General features: G+C 39.1%; 1 protein-coding gene across 5 annotated transcripts in view; it reads left to right on the top strand.

Moving 5' to 3' along the window:
- CBLB (Cbl proto-oncogene B) overlaps positions 1-21,564 on the top strand; it is a 246,310-nt gene that overhangs the window by 100,866 nt on the left and 123,880 nt on the right. For 3 of the 5 annotated variants that reach the window (XM_064273028.1, XM_064273029.1, XM_064273032.1), the window contains one exon: positions 16,347-16,493. The exons of the other annotated variants lie outside the window; for them this stretch is intronic. In XM_064273028.1, the coding sequence (XP_064129098.1) occupies positions 16,347-16,493 (147 nt within the window). The remainder of the gene's footprint in view (positions 1-16,346; positions 16,494-21,564) is intronic. 5 annotated transcript variants of the gene reach the window in all.

The following is a 21,564-nucleotide window of genomic DNA, read 5'->3' on the forward strand; positions in this document are numbered from 1 at the left end:
CTTGCTCGTATCATGGAGCAGTGATACAGACAGAGCCAAGTCTAGCATCCAGCACTGTGTTTTTTATGGCTCTCAGTATTTCTTTATTGAGGGTTGTTATTAGAAATGTAGGAAATATTTGTCTAGACAGCCTTCTCACCCCTGTTCAGCTGGAGAACAAGTCCCATCCAGTTTGTTTGCCAGTTAAGAAAGTCGACTTTATATGTGTACATGTATGTATATGTTGTGGTTGCTGTATTCAGAAAGTTTAAAGCTTTTATACTGTATTGTTGAGAATGGGTGGAAAATTAAATGCACGTTTTTCTATTTCTTTGCCTTTTTATTTTTCATTTTGAAAACCTTGTACCCAAAATAGTCTCACTGCTTAAAAAACAAGAACTTCTTTATGAGGCAATGTTGTTGTTAGGTGCTGTCTAGTTGGTTCCGACTCATAGCGACTCTGTGTACAACAGAATGAAACACTGCCAGGTCCTACGCCGTCCTCACAATTGTTGCTATGTTTGAGCCCACGTTGCAGTCACTGTGTCAGTCCATCTCCTAGAGAGACGACTTCTCTTTCGGTGACCCTCTACTTTACCAAGCATGATGTCCTTCTCCAGGGACTGGTCCCTCCTGATAATATGTCCAAAGTATGTGAGACGTAGTCTCGCCATCCTTGTTTCTAAGGAGCATTCTGGTTGTATTTCGTCCAAGACAGATTTGTTCATTCTTTTGGTAGTCCATGGTGTATTCAGTATTCTTCACCAGCACAATAATTCAGAGGCGTCTTCTTCGGTCTTCCTTATTCATTGTCCAGCTTTCGCATGTGTATGAGGTGATTGAAAACACCGTGGCTTGGGTCAGGAGCACCTTAGTTTTCAAGGTGACATCTTTGCTTTTTAATGTATTGAAGAGATCTTTTGCAGCAGACTCGCCCAGTGCAATGCGTTGTTTGATTTCCTGACTGCTGCTTCCATGGGGAATGATTGTGGATCCAAGTAAAATGAAATGCGTGACAACTTCAGTGTTTTCTCCATTTATCACGATGTTGCTTGTAGTTGTAAGGATTTTCGTTTTCTTTATGTTGGGGTATAATCCATACTGAAGGCTGTAGTCTTTGATTTTCATCAGTAAGTACTTCATGTACTTTCAGCAAGCAAGGTTGTTATTTGCGTATCGCAGGTTGTTAATGAGTCTTCCTCCAATCCCGATGCTCTGTTCCTTTTCATATAGTCCACCTTCTCGGATTATTCGCTCGGTATACAGATTGAATAAGTATGGTGAACCAATTCAACCGTGATACACCCCTTTCCTGACTTTAAACCATGCAGTATCCCCTTGTTGTGTTTGAACGCCATCCTCTTGCTCTTTGTACAGGTTCCTCATAAGCACAATTAAGTGCTCCGGGATTCCCATTCTTCTCAGTGTTATCCATAGTTTGTTATGATCCACACAGTCAAATGCCTTTACATAGTCAATAAAGCATGGGTAAACATCCTTCTGGTATTCTCTGCTTTCAGCCAGGATCCATCTGACATCAGCAGTGATATCCCTGGTTCCATGTCCTCTTCCGAATCTGCCTTGAATTTCTGGCAGCTCCCTGTTGATAATACTGCTACAGCCACTTTTGAATGATCTTCAGCAAAAGTTTGCTTACATGTGGTATTAATGATATTGTTCAGTAATTTCTGCATTCAGTTGGATCACCTTTCTTGGGAATAGGCAGAAATATGGATCTCTTCCAGTGGTTGGCCAGGAAGCTGTCTTCCAGATTTCTCAGCATGGACGAGTGAGCACTTACTTCAGTGCTTATCTATACATACATAAGCGTCCATATTTACCTGTGGTAACCACACACATATATTTTGGTTATCACTGTTGTTGCAAAATTGTATATATTGTAGCTTTTACCAAAATCATCTCTTATTCTTGTGCACTTCTTAGTGTCATCTTTTAGACCTTGGTCAAGTTTTGCTGACTTCACTGTTACCCGGTATTGCCTTACCCATCGCCAAAACTAACAAGTGTCTACTATCTAGGAAGTGATTGCCACTCTTTTTCCCTCCCCTTCCTGGTAAGCACCAAAGAATGTTGCTTTCTGTATGTATACCTATTTTTGTCTTTTTTTAGTAGTGAGATCATGCAGTGTTTGTCCTTTTGTGATTCATATTTCACTCAGCCTGAGGTCCTCCAGAATCGTCCACAGGACAGTATATTTTGAGAACTCATCACTATTCTTGATTCCACTGTGTGTACAACAGTTGGTTTCTCCATTCATCTGTTGATGGGCATTTAGGTTGTTTCCATCTTTTTGCTATTGTGAGTCATGCTGCGATGAACATAGCTGTGCATATATCTGTTTGTGTCAGTATTTTTAGTTCTTTAGGGTATATACTTAGGAGTGGGATTGCTGGATCATAGGGTATCTCTATTTCTAGCTTTTTGAGCAAGTGCCATACCATTTTCCATAGTAGTTGAACCAATTTACAATCCCACCAGCAGTAGAGCAGGGCTCTAATCTCCCTGCAACCTTGCCAGCATTTGTTGTTTTCTCATTTTTTGATCCGTGCTATTTTTGCAGGGGTGAAATGGTATCTCATGGTACTTTTGGTGTGTATCTCTCTGATGTCTAATGACCGTGAGCATCTTTTCATGTGTTTGTTGGCTGCGTGGATATCCTTTTCGGTGAAGTGTCTGTTCATGTCCTTTTCCCATATTTTAATCAGGTTGTTTGTCTTTTTGTTGTGGAGTTGTTGAAATTTTTTGTGTATTTTAGAGATTAGACCCTAATCAGATATATCATTCCCAAAGATTTTTTCCCAATCTGTAGGTTCTCTTTTTACTCTTATGGTTGATTTGATGAGCATAGCTATTTGATTTTTATCTTTATTCACTTCACACTTCCATTTCTTGACACAACATTTATACATATACGCACACACACAGGATTACGATTTAGTATGAATATCAGATTATGTCTAAAATAAATGGAAATTGCTTGGCAAAATTGTGTTTGTTGTTATTTTTGTATTTGCTAACCATTAGAATAAAGGGAACTTTTGCCCCAGAGGAAGAATTGAAATAAATCTCATAATTTTAGTTTTCTTCTGTCAGTACTGAACAACACGAGCAGGAGCAATATGGACTGTCTCTTTCCTCCCTCTGTGCATCATTCGTCTTTCACTGGCTCTGCCCCAGTAAAGCTGTGTTGGAGAAAGACAAAGGTATCAATAAGGGAAATTTCCAGAGCCAAAAGGCGGTAGTAATTGTCAGGGAACAATTAGTGTGATGGGAAATTATGTTATGCATCCTCAGAAAGCATGAGAAATATGTTCCATCTACTAGAGTTTCTGGAAACTGCACATGAGGGATATAACATTAATTTCCTATGTCTTACTGGTATTACATTTTACCATTCATGATGAAATTAAAAAGAAAGGGTAAGGGGGTGAGGAAAGGAAAAAAAAAAACCTCAGAGCTCTGAGAGCAAAGATTTTTGTCTAATTTAGAGGGTAAAACCCCAGATTTTCAATTCTCTGTTGAAGTGGGGTTTGGTAGAGTTCCTTTTCACCAAGCTTAGAAAATCTGATGCCTTACTATGTAGTTTTTTTTTATCAACGATTGCTGTGTACTGTTCCTAGCTCAGCAGTGTTTTGGGGCCAGCAGATCTTTCAGGTTTCCTGATATTCTGAAGAAATGAATGGTCCCCCCCCCCCATCTTTTTATGGTCCTTGAAATTAACAAGCATTTACTGTAGTAAGTTTGTGTATAGGAAGCTGTTATAGGTGATAGACTATTTCTTGTCTAAGGACAAAGACCTTCATTTTGGTAGAGATCTCTGAAATGCATTGTGCATGTAAAAGAACTGTGATTTTGTAGAGAAACCTTTGTGTTCTGGCAAATAAGTCTGTGACAGGGGCAAGTAAAGTAGTGTGGTCTTTAGTATCCTGATAGATCACATCTGGGGACGGATAGGGAAAAGGCGCCATAGGCTGAGATACCGACAGATGGAAACATAGGAACACTGATTGTATCAAAGTCGGGGGGGGGGTAGTTTACCTCCAGTGGAGAAACCCCGAAAGCAGGAGCCATTCAGATATCTTAGGGAGAGTCTAGGGACCTGGTGTGAGGAATGATGGAAAGGTTGCTTGGTCCTGTGGATCGTAGAAATCCTTGAAGAAAATGTAATTTGAGGAGACTCGTTAACTACATTCTGTTGAATAAAAGGAAAACGAGTTATCCTTGAAGTGTCAAAAGTGATAAATAAAAAAGGGGAAGTAGGGAATGTAACAAGTAAAAAAGATAATTAAGGATTTTCCTTCTGGGTTTGGGGCAGAAACTGAAAAACAACTGACCAATTGTATCCTTTCAATTTATATATTTAAAATTAAGTTGGAGAGTCAGAAATAGTAAATAATGACTAAATGACATCATTCAGATTGCTACTTTTTGTGCATGTACGTGTTTTTGGTGTAGACTACTGGGAAATGAAAACTGAAAAGTGGATCTAGTTTGTTGTTTCAGGTCAGTTTGGCTTTGCTGCATATGCTGATAAGACTCTTTTTTTAAAATCATTCTGGGTCATAAAAGTGTACTTTGAATTTCTAATGTTTCTTTTGAGAAGGACCCTAAGAAAGAAAATCAAGTAAAGAAAACAAGGTTCCTATCCTACTATGTTTTGGTTGCTTCCATATGAATATCATAGCAAATATGACTTGCCACCTAGCTAACAGAAATTTCATCTTAAATAAAAAGGAATGTGAGTTTTTTTTTTTTTTTTGGTCTCAAGTAATAGATGGTCTAAATTTTTGTTCTTTCGTTCCCTCCCTCCTTCTTTCCTTCCCTCCCTCCTCCTTTGCCTCCCCTCTTTCTCTCCCTCCCTCTCTTCTTCCCTTCCTGCCTCCCTTCCTAGATTTTCTTTACAAAAGGATACTTGTAAAAGATGAGGTTTAATCAAAAGAAGTCCAATAATAAAGACAAAAGACTTTTCTTAATTGAAGCAGATATTGTTAAGTTTATAAGCCAAATGAAAAGATGAATGATCATATCATATGGTGGTAGATTTTTTATAAATGTTCTAGATAAAACTGTTTGTTGAAGTCATCAAAGGGATGTTGTTAATCCTACTTTGGCATTATTACACAATTAAAATAACTGGCATAAAAAAAAAAAACCTTTTGGAGAGGATGAAAGCTTTATTGAATATATTGAGATAAGGTTTATTGTAGTCCTTCCTTTCATCCAAACTGCTGCTGCCATAATTCCAGGAGATTTCAAAATCTATATACGTGACCTCATTCAACCCTGGAGCCATCACCGTACTTCCTGGCCCACACCACCTCCACGCTTCTGTAGTGGCCCATTGCAGGGCCAGATTCTGGTTCAAACTCATCACTGCATACTTGGGAAATTCCTTTCGTTCTTATGGTTCCATTTCAGCTTCACTCCCACTGCATCCTTCTTTAACTTTGGAGACCTCTAAGATCCTTTAGTCTCCCCTTCCCTCCAGTCCATTAAAACCATAAAGACCAATTTGAAGTCCTGACAGTTTGACTCTGTATTTCCCAGTGTTCTTCTCCCCTAAGCTTTCAATTCTTTTGTTTAGTTTATGCCATCTCTCTACCTCTCATCTTGTCCTCCTGAGGCTTATCTTCTACACAGCTGCCCCTACGAGCTATCTCAGACTCAAATCTGACTTTTGCAGTGGCTCCTACTCTGTCCTGTAGGGTTGCTGTGAGTCGGAATCAACTCGACAGCACTGGGCTCTGGGTTGCCTTCTCTCTCACAAGATGAAAGCCCACTCCTTCATGTCATACCTAACACGTGAATGATTGTGGGACCCCCCCCTTCATCTCATGAATTCACATTTTGCAGCCCAGCAACATTAATCTTGTAATCCTGCTGCACACACTGTGCTGTTTCTCACCTTTGTGCCTCTGCGCAGGGTCGCCCCAGAATGACTCCTCCTCTCTGTGTTCATGCTCACTTCTGTTATTTAATACTTATCTCATGTATTTACCTTCAGGAAGCCTTGTACCCCAAACTGAAATAGGTGAGTCTCGTCAGTGCTCCCAGGACTCGCTTCATTTCCTCTTTCTGCCATGATATGTACAATATATTCCTTAGTGGTAGAATTGTGTCATCTTCATCTTTGTTTCCTCAGTGCCTAGATCAAGCCTAGCATATAATAGTCAAGACTGGCTGAATAAATGACTGAATAATCAAATATTTGTCCATCGTTTGCTGTTTATGGAGAGGCCGTATGCATGAATGATGATTCTAACCTTATTATTCAGATGGTCATTTGTTCATGGACAAGAGTGTTATATGGGAAAAAGAGAAACACTGCTGTAATAAGTGTTTCTGGTTTTGAACAGAAGTGGGAGGTAAAATTAACAATAATAAAAACTAAGTGTATTTTAAATAATTACATATGCTAGGCTCTTACGTGCTTTATTTACTTTTCACAACAACTCAGTGAGACAGGCAATTTATTTAAGATTTTTAGAGATGAGGTTAAGTAATTTTCCCAAGACTGCCAGCAGAGTAAGAATTTAAATCTGGACTCTCAAACTCTAAGGCCAAATTCTTTAACATGAAGAAACTGAAAATTAAGCAGAATATGTTTTGACTGTCTCCTGGGAATCTCTTAAAGGGCATTACATTGAACATTAGAAAAATAGGGTGCAGTTCAAATGATAGGTGTATCATTGCACGTGTGCATTCTCTTTAAGTAAGGCAGTTGTCAGTTGTCTGTTTAAACATGTTTATTGCAGAAAGCAAATTGTTAGCCCTGCAAGCAACACCCTTATCTTGCTCTTAGTAGACCTTGGTAGAAGACATGCTCTACAGTACACTATAGAGAGGTCAGAGACGCCCACCGTGTCCAGCCGGCACGTCTGGCTTCTCCTCCCCGGGCAGCCCAGTGGTGGAAGTCTGTACTCCAGCAAACACAATGTGAAACCTTCCTTCAGTTATCTACATCAGTGAAGTTTTCGGACTGAATTCCTCTTTGAGCAATTCAACTTACAAGGTTTAAATGGAGCAGGTTGAAAAATTGTCCTCCTGCCTGTGTCTGTGGTTAGATTATTTCTGGCCCCCCTTCTGAGTTTCTTACGACTCAGGGCAAACTCTGAGTCTTCGTTAGTGTTTGCACTTTTAAGGCCTGCTTCACACTTCCCTTAGAGGTATTAAAAATGTTAAAGCAGTTGGGTCGTGGGGGCAAATGGGTAAGGACCCAATTTTATTTAAGACTCAGGACCAGCTTAATAATAGTCACTGGTCCCAAGAGAAAGAATGAAAGGCAAGGCTTACATCAGCCTAGTCTCCTCACCTGCTTAGGGATCAAAATGTTCCCAAGTTCAGAAACAGCGTGAGGTAACTGTAAACCCACCGTGGACAGCACTTTTATCAGAAATACAGGGAATGGAAATTACTCTTTAACTGGACGTGAGTTTCATTTTTTAAGTGTTTATATTCTATATGGCCTGCCTGTCTTTTTACGTTGAATTTGTTTCACCTTGTAAAATTAAGAAGAGCATGTTCTAGCATTTAAATGTAATAGTTTTTGGATAAAATGGGGTTTCCCATTTCATCTATTAAAAGCTATACTGTCCCACAAACTTGGGACCTCGCTGAAATGAAAGTATTTCTGAAAGTTTTTCACTAATCCGGCCTTCACAGCTTTTTATTTCTTGATTTATGGCACAATTGTTTCTTGAATGAAGCAAATGCAAGGACCACATGCAGTCTAATTAGATTACTGCCTTCATGTGCCTCCTGCAGCTTATGGTACTACTCATCAAATCTTGATACATTTCTGTTCATCCTTCAAATTTAATACATCTTTCAAAGCTTACCTAACCTTCAGTCTTCTTAGAGTGTTTGCTGGCAATCTGCTTCTAGAAGATCACAGCCTTGAAAATTCTGTGGAGCAGTTGTACTCTGCACAAATGCACATGGAGCCTTCTTGAGTCAGAATCTACTGGATGGCAGTTGGCAACTATCAACAATGGCAACTCTAGTTCAGTTTCACATTCTGTTCAGTAACATAACCAGCCTTTTGGAGAAAGTCATTTATACGCTTAAAGAAATACAATATTAGGTGATCGAGTTCAGGATAAAAGGAGTACATTGCTTCTTAGGTGATATCCTTGACGTTGCAGATACATTTCTCATATATAATCTAGCTGGTTTTCTTTTCCTCCCTCCTCCCATATATTTTCACCTTCTTGCCTCTTTTTCAAGGATCCTCTAATATGAACATTTTTTACTAGTTTGCCCAAGATTGATATCTAAAAGGTGCTTTTGATTACTTGGTATTTTAAAAGACTTTTATTCTCAAATTATTTCTTATAAACAGAATCTCACACAAAACATATTAGAATAGCTTATATTGTGATGGTTAATGGACGATTCTTAATAAGTAGTTTAAATAAAATATATCTTATCAGTGAAAGAAGTAATGTTTTAAAATTCCACATAAAATTAAAGTTTTATTGAGTCTTTGTGGACAAACTTGTATTTCTTTAGTTATTTTAGGGTAGAGGAGTTTTAGTAACAGAAATATGTTCTTAATTTGTTGTTAGGTGCCATCGAGTCGATTCTGACTCATAGCAACCCTGTGTACAACAGAATGAAGCACTGCCCCATCCTGAGCCATCTCTACAATCGTCGTTATGCTTGGGCCCATCGTTAGAGCCACTGTGTCAGTCCATCTCATTGAGGGTCTTCCTCTTTTTCATAGACCCTGTACTTCACCAAGTATGATGTCCCTCTCCAGAGACTGATCCCTCCTGATAACATGTCCAAAATACTTGAGACATAATCTCATCATCCTTGCTTCTAAGGAGCATTCTGGTTGTACTTCTTCGAAGACAGATTTGTTCATTCGTTCGGCAGTCCATGGTATAGTCAATATTCCTTGCCAACACCACAATTCAGAGTTGTCAATTCTTCGGTCTTCCTTATTCGTCGTCCAGCTTTTACATGCATATGAGGCAATTGAAAACATCATGGCTTAGATCAGGCGCACTTTAGCATTCAAGGTGACATTTTTGCTTTTCAACACTCCAGAGAGGTCTTGTGCAGCAGATTTGCCCAATGTACCGTGTCTTTTGATTTCTTGACTGCTCCTTCCATGGCTGTTGGTTGTGGATCCAAGTAAAATGAAATCCTTGACAACTTTAATCTTTTCTCCGCTTATCATGATGTTGTGTATTGGTCCAGTTGTGAGGATTTTTGTTATCTTTATGTTGAAGTGTAATCCATACTGAAGGCTGTGGTCTTTGATCTTCACCAGTAAGTGCTTCAAGTTCTCTTCATTCTCAGCAAGCAAGGTTGTGTCATCTGCATAACGCAGGTTGTTAATGAGTGTTCCTCTAGTCCCGATGCCCCGTTCTTCTTCATATAGTCCAGCTTCTTGGATTATTTGCTCAGCATAGACATTGAATAGGTATGGTGAAAGGATACAGCTCTGACACATACCTTTCCTGACCTTAAACCATGCAGTATCCCCTTGTCCTGTTTAAGCGACTACCTCTTGATCTATGTACAGGTTCCTCATGAGCACAATTAAGTGTTCTGGAATTCCCGTTCTTCGCAATGTTATCCATAATTTGTTATGATCCACAGAGCTGAATGCCTTTGCGTAGTCAATAAAACACAGGTAAACATCTTTCTGGTATTCTCTGCTTTCATTCAGAATCCATCTGACATCAGCGATGACATCCCTTGTTCCACATCCTCTTCTAAATCGGCTTGAATTTCTGGTAGTTCCTTGTTGTTATACTGCTTCAGCTGCTTTTGAATGATCTTCGGCAATAATTTACTTGCGTGTGGTATTAATGATATTGTTCCATAACTTCACATTTAGTTGGATCACCTTTCTTTGGAATAGGCATAAATATGGATCTCTTCCAGTTGTTTGGCCAGGTAGCGGTCTTCCAAATTTCTTGGCATAGACGAATGAGCACTTCCAGCACTGCATGTTTATTGAAACATCTGGACCATCAATTCCCGGAGCCTTGTTTTTCACTAATGCCTTCAGTGCAGCTTGGATTTCTTCCTGCAGCACCATCAGTTCCTGATCATATGCTACCTGCTGAAGTGGTTCAATGTCGACCAGTTCTTTTTGGTATAGTGACTCCGTGTATTCCTTCCATCTTCTTTTGATGCTTCTTGTGTCATTTAATATTTCCCACGTAAAATCCTTCAGTATCGTAACTCAGGGCTTGAGTTTTTTCTTCAGTTCTTTCAGCTTGAGAAATGCCTAGCACATTCTTCCCTTTTGGTTTTCTATCTCCAGCTGTTTGCACGTCATTATAATATTTATTTTGCCTTCTTGAGTTGCCCTTGGAAACCTTCTGTTTAGCTCTTATTACTTCATCATTTCTTCCTTTTGCTTTAGCTACTCGACTTTTAAGATCAAGTTTCAGAGACTCTTCTGACATCCATTTTGGTCTTTTCTTCCTCTCCAGTCATTTTAATGATCTCTTGCTTTCTTCATGTGTGATGTCCTTGGTGTCATTCTACAACTTGTCTGGTCTTAGGTCATTAGTCTTCAACGAGTCAAATCTATTCTTTAGATGGTCTCTGAATTCAGGTGGGATGTACTCAAGGTTGTACTTCGGATCTCATGGACTTGTTCTAATTTTCTTCAGTTTCAACTTGAACTTGTATATGAGCAACTGATGGCCTGTTCTGCAGTCGGCCTCTGTCTTCTTCTAACTGATGATATTGAGCTTTTCCATTGTCTCTTTCCACAGATGTAGTCCATTTGATTCCTGTGTATTCCATCTGGCAAGGTCCATATGTATAGTACCCGTTTAAGTTTGTGAAGAAGAGTATTTGCAATGAGGAAGTAATTGGTCTTGCACAATGTGATCTCCAACATTGTTTCTGTCACCAAGGCCGTATTCTCCAACTACTGATCTTCTTTGTTTCCAACTTTCACATTCTAGTCACCAGTAATTATCAGTGTACCCTGATTGCATGTTCAATTGATTACAAACTGCAGAAGTTGGTAAAAATCTTCAGTTTCTTCGTCTTTGGTCTTAGCGTCTTTGGACTAAATTTGAATAACAGTCGTATTAAGTGGTCTTCCTTGTAGATGTATGAATGTTATCCTATCACTGACAGCATTGTACATCAGGATAAATCTTGAAATATTCTTTTTGACGGTAATGCAATGCCATTCCTCTTCAAGTTGTCATTCCTGGCATAGTAGACCATATGATTGTTTGATTCAAAATGGCCAGTACCAGTCCATTACAGCGCACTAATGCCTAGGATAGTGTTGCTTATGCGTTCTGTTTCATTTTTGATGATTTCTAGTTTTCCTTGATTCATGCTTCGTACATTTCAGGTTCTGATTATTAATGGAAGTTTGCAGCTGTTTCTTCTCATTTTAAGTCATGCCACATCAGCAAATGAAGGTCTCAAAATCTTGACTCCATCCATGTCACTAAGGTGGGCTCTACTTTGAAGAGGCTGCTCTTGTCACTTGTCTTCTGAGTGCCTTCCAGCCTGAGGTGCTCATCTTCCGGCACTGTATCAGACAGTGTTCCACTGCTATTCATAAGGCTTTCACTGGCTAATTCTTTTCAAGAAATAGACCGCCAGGTCCTTCTTCTTAGTCTGCTTTAGCCTGGGAGCTTACCTGAAACCTTTCTGGCATGGGTGACCCTGCTGGTGTTTGAATACTGGTGGCAAAGTTTCCATCATCACAGCAACATTCAAGCCCCAGAGTAGGACAAACTGACAAGACACGTTAATTAGTGAATGTCAGATCCTCTATTAAGGAATCATCATTTTGACTTTGAGATGAGGGGAAATCCTAACTAGTGGGTTTGTGGAAAACTGTCTAAGCAAGGAAAATTTTCATAATAGGAAAATAAATGTCATCTGCAAAGATGTATAGTTGTTGCCTTTTTTCTTTCCTATGTCTAGATGGTTAGGATGACTGTATTCTTGGATTTTATTTTCCGAATTGGGTTTACAGTGTGGTGGAAATTAAAGAAAATTCACGTTGCATAACAACATATAGAAAACAGAAGAAACAGTAGAAGTAATAGAAAAGAGAAACTCTTTTACTATGATAATAAATTAAAATATTAGTAGAATTAGCTGTCAGGTCTGTTCTGTTCATGTCTTCGTATGGATTGCAGTCTTTCTCAGTCAATGTTTTAAATAATAGATTTCCAGAATAATTATTTATATATATGTATAACTCATTGACATCGGGTTAATTCTGACTCATAGTGACCGTATAGGATAGAGTCAAACTGCCCCATAGAGTTTCCGAGGAGAGGCTGGTGGATTTGAACTGCTGACCTTTTGGTTAGCAGCTGAACTCTTAATCACTATACATATAAATTAAATATAAAAGAAATATACTATAGATATAAATACATATCCTATTATTTGGGAAAAATAAAGTAACAGTATTGATGCATTCACATATTTTTAAAACATGAATTTTGTTTATTTAAAGACCAAATGCAAAATGTTTTTTCATTGCTTTAGTTGAATGAAAAATACAAAAATGCGGTGATCCACTTAAAATAACAAGAAAATGGAACTTTATACACAGTTTATAATTAAATAGCGAATTAGTTATATTTACTATTTACTAGTGCTTATATACCCTAAATCATAAAGATAAAATGTTACTATTTCTGTTTTTAAAGTTTAATGTTTCAGACCCAGTCAATCAACCGTGCAAAATGGTTAATCATTGGCATGGTGCGTCAGACTTTAGATCTAACCAGTAAAAATGAAAAACATTTGGATGTGATTAAAGAACAGAGAAGCAAGGGGACAGAGAGTAATCAGTTCAGAAAATAAAGAACAGTTGGCTCACCATAATTATAGCCATCTTGATTTTTCTATTTTCCTTCTATTCCGTTTTCTATTTCCCTATGTATAAATTGGGTGTTTGTTGAAAAATTATCCTTTTAGCCTAATTAGGGAAATTGAATTCAATGCAGATTTCCTAAAGCGACTTTATGCTCTTCTTTATACTCAGATCTCAAAAGTGAGTTGGTTTTGCCTTTGGACACAAGTCCTTCCTTTGACATAAGTCACAGTTCACTTGTCATCTCCTCATACTGGATATCTTATATCTACTATCATTTAAATGAGGGTATGTTGACATAAATTAGAAGCTCAGGGCAGTATCAAAGATTCAGCTGTTACAGGACTTTTACACTTGGGTCAGGCTTTGTGTAGAAGTGAGATGAATCTAAATAATGAAATATCATGTATAACCATAACAGTTTGCAAATTATTTGTGATTGCTTTTCCGACACTAAAATAAGGGCTGAGATACTGATCCCCTTTTCTCTAAAGCTTATCTTAGAAAACCCAGGTTATGGAAATGAGGCATTTGTTCTTCAAATAGCAGTGAATTTATTGAGATATAAAATACTTTATACTTCATTGCTTTCCCTTCTTCCTATCTTTTCCACTTTTTATCATGAGTACCTTCCTTTTACTCTGTATTCATCTTATTTCGGAAATGATAGATTATAGATTTCTTTTTTAAATGTATAAAAAAGAGTGAACTCACCCATTGACCTTATTGACGGTACATTATATATATGGTCTTTTTGGTCCCAGATGTGTGTGTGTGTGTGTTATTTGAAAGTAATTAAACAAAAATACACAAGAAAAAATGGGAAAACAAAAAATGGGAATGTCCGTTGAAACACCACATGGATTCATACTCATTGCAAATTTGCTGTGTTTTCCAATGTTAATTTTCCTTTACATTTTCTTTGATCCCCGAAGCAATTGCCCCATCTGTTCCTGCAACTTGACACCCCCCTCCCCCACAAAGCAGCTGAAGCCTCAGGGTAGAAATATATATGTACCTTCTGAGTTACAGGAACACTGGTCACACAATGTTTAAGAGCTTGGCTGCTAACCAAAAGGTCGGCAATTCAAATCTATCAGCTGCTCCTTGGAAACCCTATAGGGCAGTTCTCCTCTGTCCTGTAGGGTTGCTATGAGTCAGAATTGACTCTAGGGCGACGGGTTTGGTTTGGTTTGGTTTATTGAGTTATATGATTCTGAGTAAACAGGAATTTAAAGCAAGGTCAGTTTTAAAAAGCCCAGTTTCTTTAGTATTTTTTGTTTCAGCAGTATTTAACCTCTTGCTGTAGAGTCAGTTCCAACTCATCGCGACCCACAGGCCAGAGTAGAACTGCCTCATAGGATTTCCAAGGCTGTAAATCTTTTTTTTTTTTCTTTTTAAATTTTTATTGTGCTTTATGTAGAAGTTTACAAATCAAGTTAGTCTCTCACACAAAAACTTATATACACCTTGCTAAAAAGATTTTTTTTTTTTTTTTTACATACTCCCAGTTGCTCTCCCCCTAATGAGGCAGCCTGCTCTCTCCCCCTCCGCTCTCTCTTTTCGTGTCCATTTCGCCAGCTTCTAACCCCCTTACGCTCTCATCTCCCCTCCAGGCAGGAGATGCCAACATAGTCTCAAGTGTCTACCTGATCCAAGAAGCTCACTCCTCACCACCATCCCTCTCCAACCCACTGTCAGTCCAATCCCTGTCCGAAGAGTTGGCTTTGGGAATGGTTCCTGTCCTGGGGCAATAGAAGGTCTGGGGGCCATGACCACCGGGGTCCTAGTCTCAGTCAGACCATTAAGTCTGGTCTTATGAGAATTTGGGGTCTGTATCCCACTGCTCTCCCATTCCGTCACGGGTCTCAGTTGCATTCCCTGTCAGGGCTGTCATTGGTTGTAGCCGGGCACCATCTAGTTCTTCTGGTCTCAGGCTGATGTTGTCTCTGGTTTATGCGGCCCTCTTCTGTCTCTTGGGCTTGTAATTACCTTGTGTCCTTGGTTTTCTTCATTCTCCTTTGATCCAGGTGGATTGAGACCAATTTTTGCATTTTAGATGGCTGCTTGCTAGCGTTTAAGACCCCAGACGCCACTCTCCAAAGTGGGATGCAGAATGTTTTCTTAATAGATTTTATTATGCCAGTTGACTTAGATGTCCCCTGAAACCATGGTCCTCAAACCCCCGCCCCTGCTACGCTGGCCTTTGAAGCATTCAGTTTATTCAGGAAATTTCTTTGCTTTTGCTTTAGGCCAGTTGTGCTGACCTGCCCTGTATTGTGTGTTGTCTTTCCTTTCACATAAAGTAGTTCAAGGCTATAAATCTTAATGGAAGCAGGCTACCACATCTTTCTCCTGCAGAGTGGCTGGTGGATTCGAACCACTGACCTTTTGGTTAGCAGCCAAGCTCTGAACCAGTGCACCACCGGGGCACCTACTTTAGTGTCTAGCACTAGCAATTTTGGCTCATTAACATAACTAATGTTAAAAACTTACGAAATGATTTAAATGACTGGAGTGATATACTATTTCGAAGTCTGAATCATATTTTAAATAATGTCAGAATCCCCGGAACTTTACTTGGAAATTAGAATAGAGGGAAGCCTGCCTTTCCATCTCTTCCAATCCATTTTTCATACTGTCACAAGTTTTTCTTTCTAAAATTGAGATTTGATCATGTCTCTACTCTTTTTAATCCATTCCACTCCCTATTACTTATAATAGTAGCTTTTAACCAGAGAAACACATTCACATTGGGCAGGTTGCTTCTAAAGTTTGCCCATATCGGGAACCCATCATCAGAAAGTCTAATTTTTAGGGAGGACTGGCAAGTGTATTTGGCAAAACTTTACTCGTTGATTCAGATATCTCCTTATGTCCTGTCCCAACCAAACTTCTGCATCCGGTGTTATGTCCTTTCCTCCTGTCTCCCTCCCATCTGTGCTAGCCATATCAAGTTAGATATTACACAGGTACTTAGTTCCGTTTCATACCTCTGTACCTTTGTACGTGCTGTTCCTACAACCCAAAATACCTTTGCCTCACCTTACCTCCCTCCTCTTCTCTCCAGTCCTGGTCTTTCGTCTCTTAAACAACTACTTGTCTTTCTAGATTCTCCTCTGATGTCACATCGTTCCTTACTCTCCCAGGTAGATATAGGCACTCCATCTTTTGTGTTTAGCATATGTATTCAATTACCATTTTTTGTAGGTATACATGTCTCCCATTAGACAGTGAAATCAATGCCGTAACATAATTTATCCTGTTTATGCCTGTGTTAAATGAATACATGGAATAATAAAATGATAATCTGTTAGAAATGGGAGTGTATATTGTTTTATGAACACTGTGTTTAGGGGGGTGATTAAGTTGAGGTCACCTGGTGACCACCAAGACGTAGGTGGATGCATACTGTGCATAATTTTATTTGTGTTAATATCCATTCCTGTTAAAACTTATATGCATATGTATATTGAATTTTTCCCTTCATTTTCCCCCCTTGTGTCTACAGAAGAAATCTGACAAAACTCTCCCTCATCTTCAGTCATATGCTGGCAGAAATCAAAGCAATATTTCCCAATGGTCAATTCCAGGGAGATAACTTTCGTATCACAAAAGCAGACGCCGCTGAATTCTGGAGAAAGTTTTTTGGAGACAAGTAAGCAAAAATTGTTCTTATTGTTTGGCTATACCTTTGAGGGGTGACCTAGTCCTGCCTCCCATTCTACATATAGATTTTCCTTTTGTCTTTTGGTAATGTTCTGGAGTGTTTTTGCTGAGTGTTTTGATAAGTAATTTTTCTGTTTAAGCACCAAAACTATGCCTCAACAGTTTATAATGGAATAGTTTTATGACACTGCAAAGCAAATATCAGTTTATACAGCATTCTTTAACAAGGGTTCATTGAGTTAGATAGGGTGGCTCAGAGCTTGGCTGCTAACCAAAAGGTCAGCAGTTTTAACCTACCAGCCCCTCCATGGAAACCCTATGGGGCAGTTCTACCCTGTCCTATAGGGTTGCTATGAGTCGAAATTGACTTCACGTCAGTGGGTAGATAGTTTGTATACATGAGAAGCTTGTAACTTCTTATAACTATTTTTATTAAAAATTTTTTTGTTTGTTTTTGGCGAAAGTTTACACAGCAGATTAGGTTCCCATTTAACAATTTCTGTACATATGGTTCAGTGACATTGGTTATATTTTTCACGATATATAAGCATTCTCATGATTTCTGTTCTGGTTGTTGTGTTTCCGTTAATCTAGCTTCCCTGCTCATCTTCGCTTTGGAGTAAGTGTTGACCGTTAGATCTCATATAGATGATTTTTTATATCACAGATGATACCGTTCATGAGCCAGTCTGTTATTTATGTGAAAGGTGAACTCTGCTGTGTGGTTTTAGTACAAAATGTAAAGGGTATCTCAGGGTAATAGCCTCGGGTTCCTTTAGTCTCTGCTGGTTCACTAAGTTTGAGCTTTTTTAAGAATTTGAGTTTCTTTCTACCTTTTTGTCTCATTCTATCTAGGACTATCTATTATGTCCCTGGTCAGAACAGTCAGTAGTGGTAGCTGGGCACCATTTAGTTCTGATTTTAGGATAGATGAGGCCGTCATTCATATTAGTCCTTTAGACTAGTTTCTTCTTGAGTCTTCGGTTTCTTTCTTTCTCTTTTGCTCCAGACCTGTAGAGACCAATAGTTGTATCTTAGATGGCTGCTCACAAGCTTTTAAGATTCCAGATGCTACTCACCAAACTAGGATGCAGAACATTATCTTTATGAGCTGTGTTATGCCAGTTGACCAAGTTGTCCCATGAGACTATGGTCCTTCCTAAGCCTTCAAATCCAGTCAGCCAATTCCATGAGGTATTTGGTTATGTCTTGGAGGTATTTTTAACTGTGCCGCCTATGTGCTTTATTATATACATGAATGCAGTACAAGGAGCCTTGGTTGCACAGTGGTTAAGAGCTCAGACGCTAACCAAAAAGTTTGGCAGTTCACATCTACCAGCCGCTCCTTGGAAACCCTATGGGATAGTTCTGCTGTGTCCTGTGGTACTGCTATGAGTCAGAATCAACTCGACGGCAGTGGGTTTTTGTTTGTTTATGCAGCACAAATATACGTGTGTGTGTATGTACATATGTGTGTGCCTACATGTACACCTATACCTGCACCCATATTTACACACATTACCTTCCTGTACACATACATGCATTCATGTCTACCTATGTAACCACACCCATATTTTTTGGTTGCTTTTGCTGTTGTTGCAAAATTGTGTATGTTACAGCATTTACCAAAATCATCCGTTACTTTTATGTATTTCTTAGTGTCATTAGTTACCTTGGTCAGGTTGTGCACACTTCAGCCACATTTGGTATTGCTTCTCCCATCACCAAAAATAACAAGCGTCTACTGTCTTGAGAGCGATTCCTCCTCTGTCCCCCTCCCAGCTTCTTATAACTTAGTACATACATAAGGTGCATGTACAAAATAAAAGGCAGAAAGGAATTCATACTTTAAAAATGGCATAAGTAACCTTGTGAGAATTCAGAGAGGGAACCAGGCTTGCAGGAATCAGAGAATGCTTCCCTAGAGAGGGTGGGGTATACGCTTGCTTGAGATCTGAAATGGAGGTGGGAAAAGGCCCTTGCACCCTGATTCAGGCTTTCTTTGTATTATTGTACAGAAAGTACACATGCGTAAACAAAATACAGAAATGTGGATAATTTTATCACAAAGTTGCATTATATAGCCAGATAAAGATGTTTTTCCTTTAGGTACTTTCTGTTCAGACAAAAACTCACAGAAGCTTGGTAAATAGTAGGAATTGAATGTGTGAAGTCAGCGTACCTTGAGTGAACTTGTAGGATCTTTGTTGGCATCTCTCGGTAAGCTAATGAAGAAGTGAGCATCAGGAGACACGTGCCTTCCGCAGTAACCTGTTCATGATCCCCTTAGACCTGAGAGTACCCTCAGAAGACCTGAGAATGTAGGCTGCACCCTGACCGAGTATTAAGGAGGAGCGTGACAGCTTACACGTTGACTGTTGTTTTAATCCTGGCTTTAAAGGTCTTTTTCCCTGAACTGATAAAATAGCCGTATCAGATGTTGGAATATGCTTTCAGTGATCTTAGTGCTGTCACAGTTGATGAATTAAATGTAACATTTCCCTTTTTACTTTTCCACAAAATATTATGTTTATCTACAGCTATCACCATGATTAGAACATACATAGAGCAATGTATGTTTCATTAGATATATAACATTTTTGGCTTAGAAAATATCAAAGCCTCCCTCCCACTTCTTATAGTTGGAATTGACTCCAGGGCAACTGGTTTTTACTAAAATGTACTCGGAAGGAGGATATACCGTTATTGCCATTAACATGAACATTCTGTGTTCTAGAAACTTAGCTATTTGTAATGTTCCTATATCCATTCACAAATTGGAAATTAATAATAAAAAGCCCATCCTCATCCGAATCAGAATAGCTGCCACAAGGCTATGAATACACGGTTGTGAATGGGAGAAAGCAGAGAGGGATCAGGAGCGCAGACGTGAGAACCGACTGGACTTCTCGCAGCCGCAGCTCCTGTAGCACTGTGCCCTTCAAGCATCCAGTCGATCACGTTAGAAATTAACTGTATCTCAAAACTTTAAGAAAATCTCCAGGTCAAATTGTCTGTGGTATTTCTCTTTGAAAACTGAAAATTCTGGTGAGTTAAAAAATGCTGTTGACTTGTCATAAGGTCAGTGAAAGATGGAAAGATTGCTCACACGTTTTTCAAAAGGGAATTTGTTTTGCTGGCACCTCAAGCCACAGAGAATTATACTTTTGAGACATCTTTATTTCTGCTTATTTATAACCGCAGACATCAAGGGGCTGAAATTTCTGTTTAACTGATACCTGAGTGAAATCACTACTAAATCAAATGTGGGTTCTTGAAATACTGGGTACATACACCGCTTGCCTCCCAGAGCATTTTAACTCTGTGCCTTGGTTTCAGATTTGAGGAATATGCTTAATTTGTCTTTAACATGTGTATATTTGAGATGAGAGCCAAATGTCAAGCTGTTTTTAGTCATCAAAATTAATAATTCTTTTGTTAGATCATTAGAGAAACCGTGCTTTTATTCTCCATAGCTTTTCACCCAGTAGTCCCACGATATTCTGTTGAATGAATGAGCAAATGAATGAATGACGTGACCTTTCAAAGGGTTGAATTATTTTAATTATTCTCTAACACTAGTTGTGTTTTCCCATGACCTAGTCCTCCTGTTCAAGCGTTCCTCTTGTTTGCCCCACTACACAGTGAGGCCATGAGAGAATGCTTTCATTTGACCTGACCAATGCTTTTAATTTGAAAGAAGCATTGTTCCCAGAAACAGAATGATTGAGAGGTTGGTTCCAAAAATGGCCAAACAAATTATGATTTTTATAAAGTAGCTCTTAATTTAGGACTATTGTGATTTTCTTTACAAAAGGAACAGTCAAGAAGAAAATATTGGAATTAAAGTTGGGTACAAGCTGCTATTCAGAGGTCTTTGAAAAACTTCTGAAGGCAGTTTTAGGATTGAGAACTCGTAAAAACAGGGAGAAGACAAAAAAACTTGAGGTGTCATATGCCTAATGCCTCAGTTCAGTGCTTCTCAGCCTTTTTGGAGATATGTGTGGTAGAGCCCACCTCTCTGCTCAGGGCCCACACCCATTGGTGGAGAGGCTCCAGGTGCCCTAACTGAGGGTATTAGTACACTTAGTGTGTCAGGGAGCCCTGGCAGCAGAGCAGTTAAGAGTTCAGGCTGTTAGCCAAAAGGTCATCAATTTGAACCCACCAGTTGTTCCTTGGAAACCCTGTGAGTACAGTTCTACTCTGTCCTATAGGGTCGCTATGAGTCGGAATCAATTTGACAGCAATCCGTTGGTGTTTTGTAGTCTGTTAGGGAGTCCTGGTGGCGTAGTGGTTAAGAGCCAAGGCTGCTAACTAAAAGGTTGGCAGTTTAAATCCACCAGCCATGTCTTAGAAACCCTATGGTGTAGTTCTACTCTGTCCTATAGTGTTGCTGTGAGTCAGAATCGACTCAGTGGCAGTGGGTTTGTTTTAGTGTGTCATGGGTGGTGCAGATGGTTAATTGTTCAGCTACTAGCTGAAGGGTTTGAACCCATCTAGGGAGCCAGGCCTGGCAACCTGCTCCTGAAAGATCACAGCCTTGAAAACCCTATGGAGTGGAACTACACTGCACGGTCACCATGAGCCGAAATAGACTCGATGGCAACTAACAACAACAAGAGCACTAGTGTGTCAGGGCAAGTTGGTGGGGAAGTTCTGCATTTATTACATCTTTATATGAATTCATTTCATCTTTTAATAGTTCAATCCTGCTTTTTGCCTTCTTGGTCTTTTGACCCAGGATGTGGTAGAAACATGTAGGAAAAGAGAAGTGGCATTAATGAATAAATATGTTCTACAAAATAAAACCAGTACCAAACTGAACCTGACCACTAGGAAATAGTAGTTTATCATCCAGAAACTTTAGAGCATGAGGTCAGAAACTATTATTTCCTGTTTAAAGAATAAAATGACACATTAATGTGACTGGTCTCTGGGTGACAGTTATTTTTCTAACAAGCCAGGCAGTGGTTCCTGAACTACAGATGCTGTGCACTTCTTGACACTGAGGAGACTGAGATATGAATGTCCAGTCAAATCAATATTCAACAAGCACCATA

This window comes from Loxodonta africana, chromosome 20, assembly GCF_030014295.1.
Source record: "Loxodonta africana isolate mLoxAfr1 chromosome 20, mLoxAfr1.hap2, whole genome shotgun sequence".
NCBI lineage: Eukaryota > Metazoa > Chordata > Mammalia > Proboscidea > Elephantidae > Loxodonta > Loxodonta africana.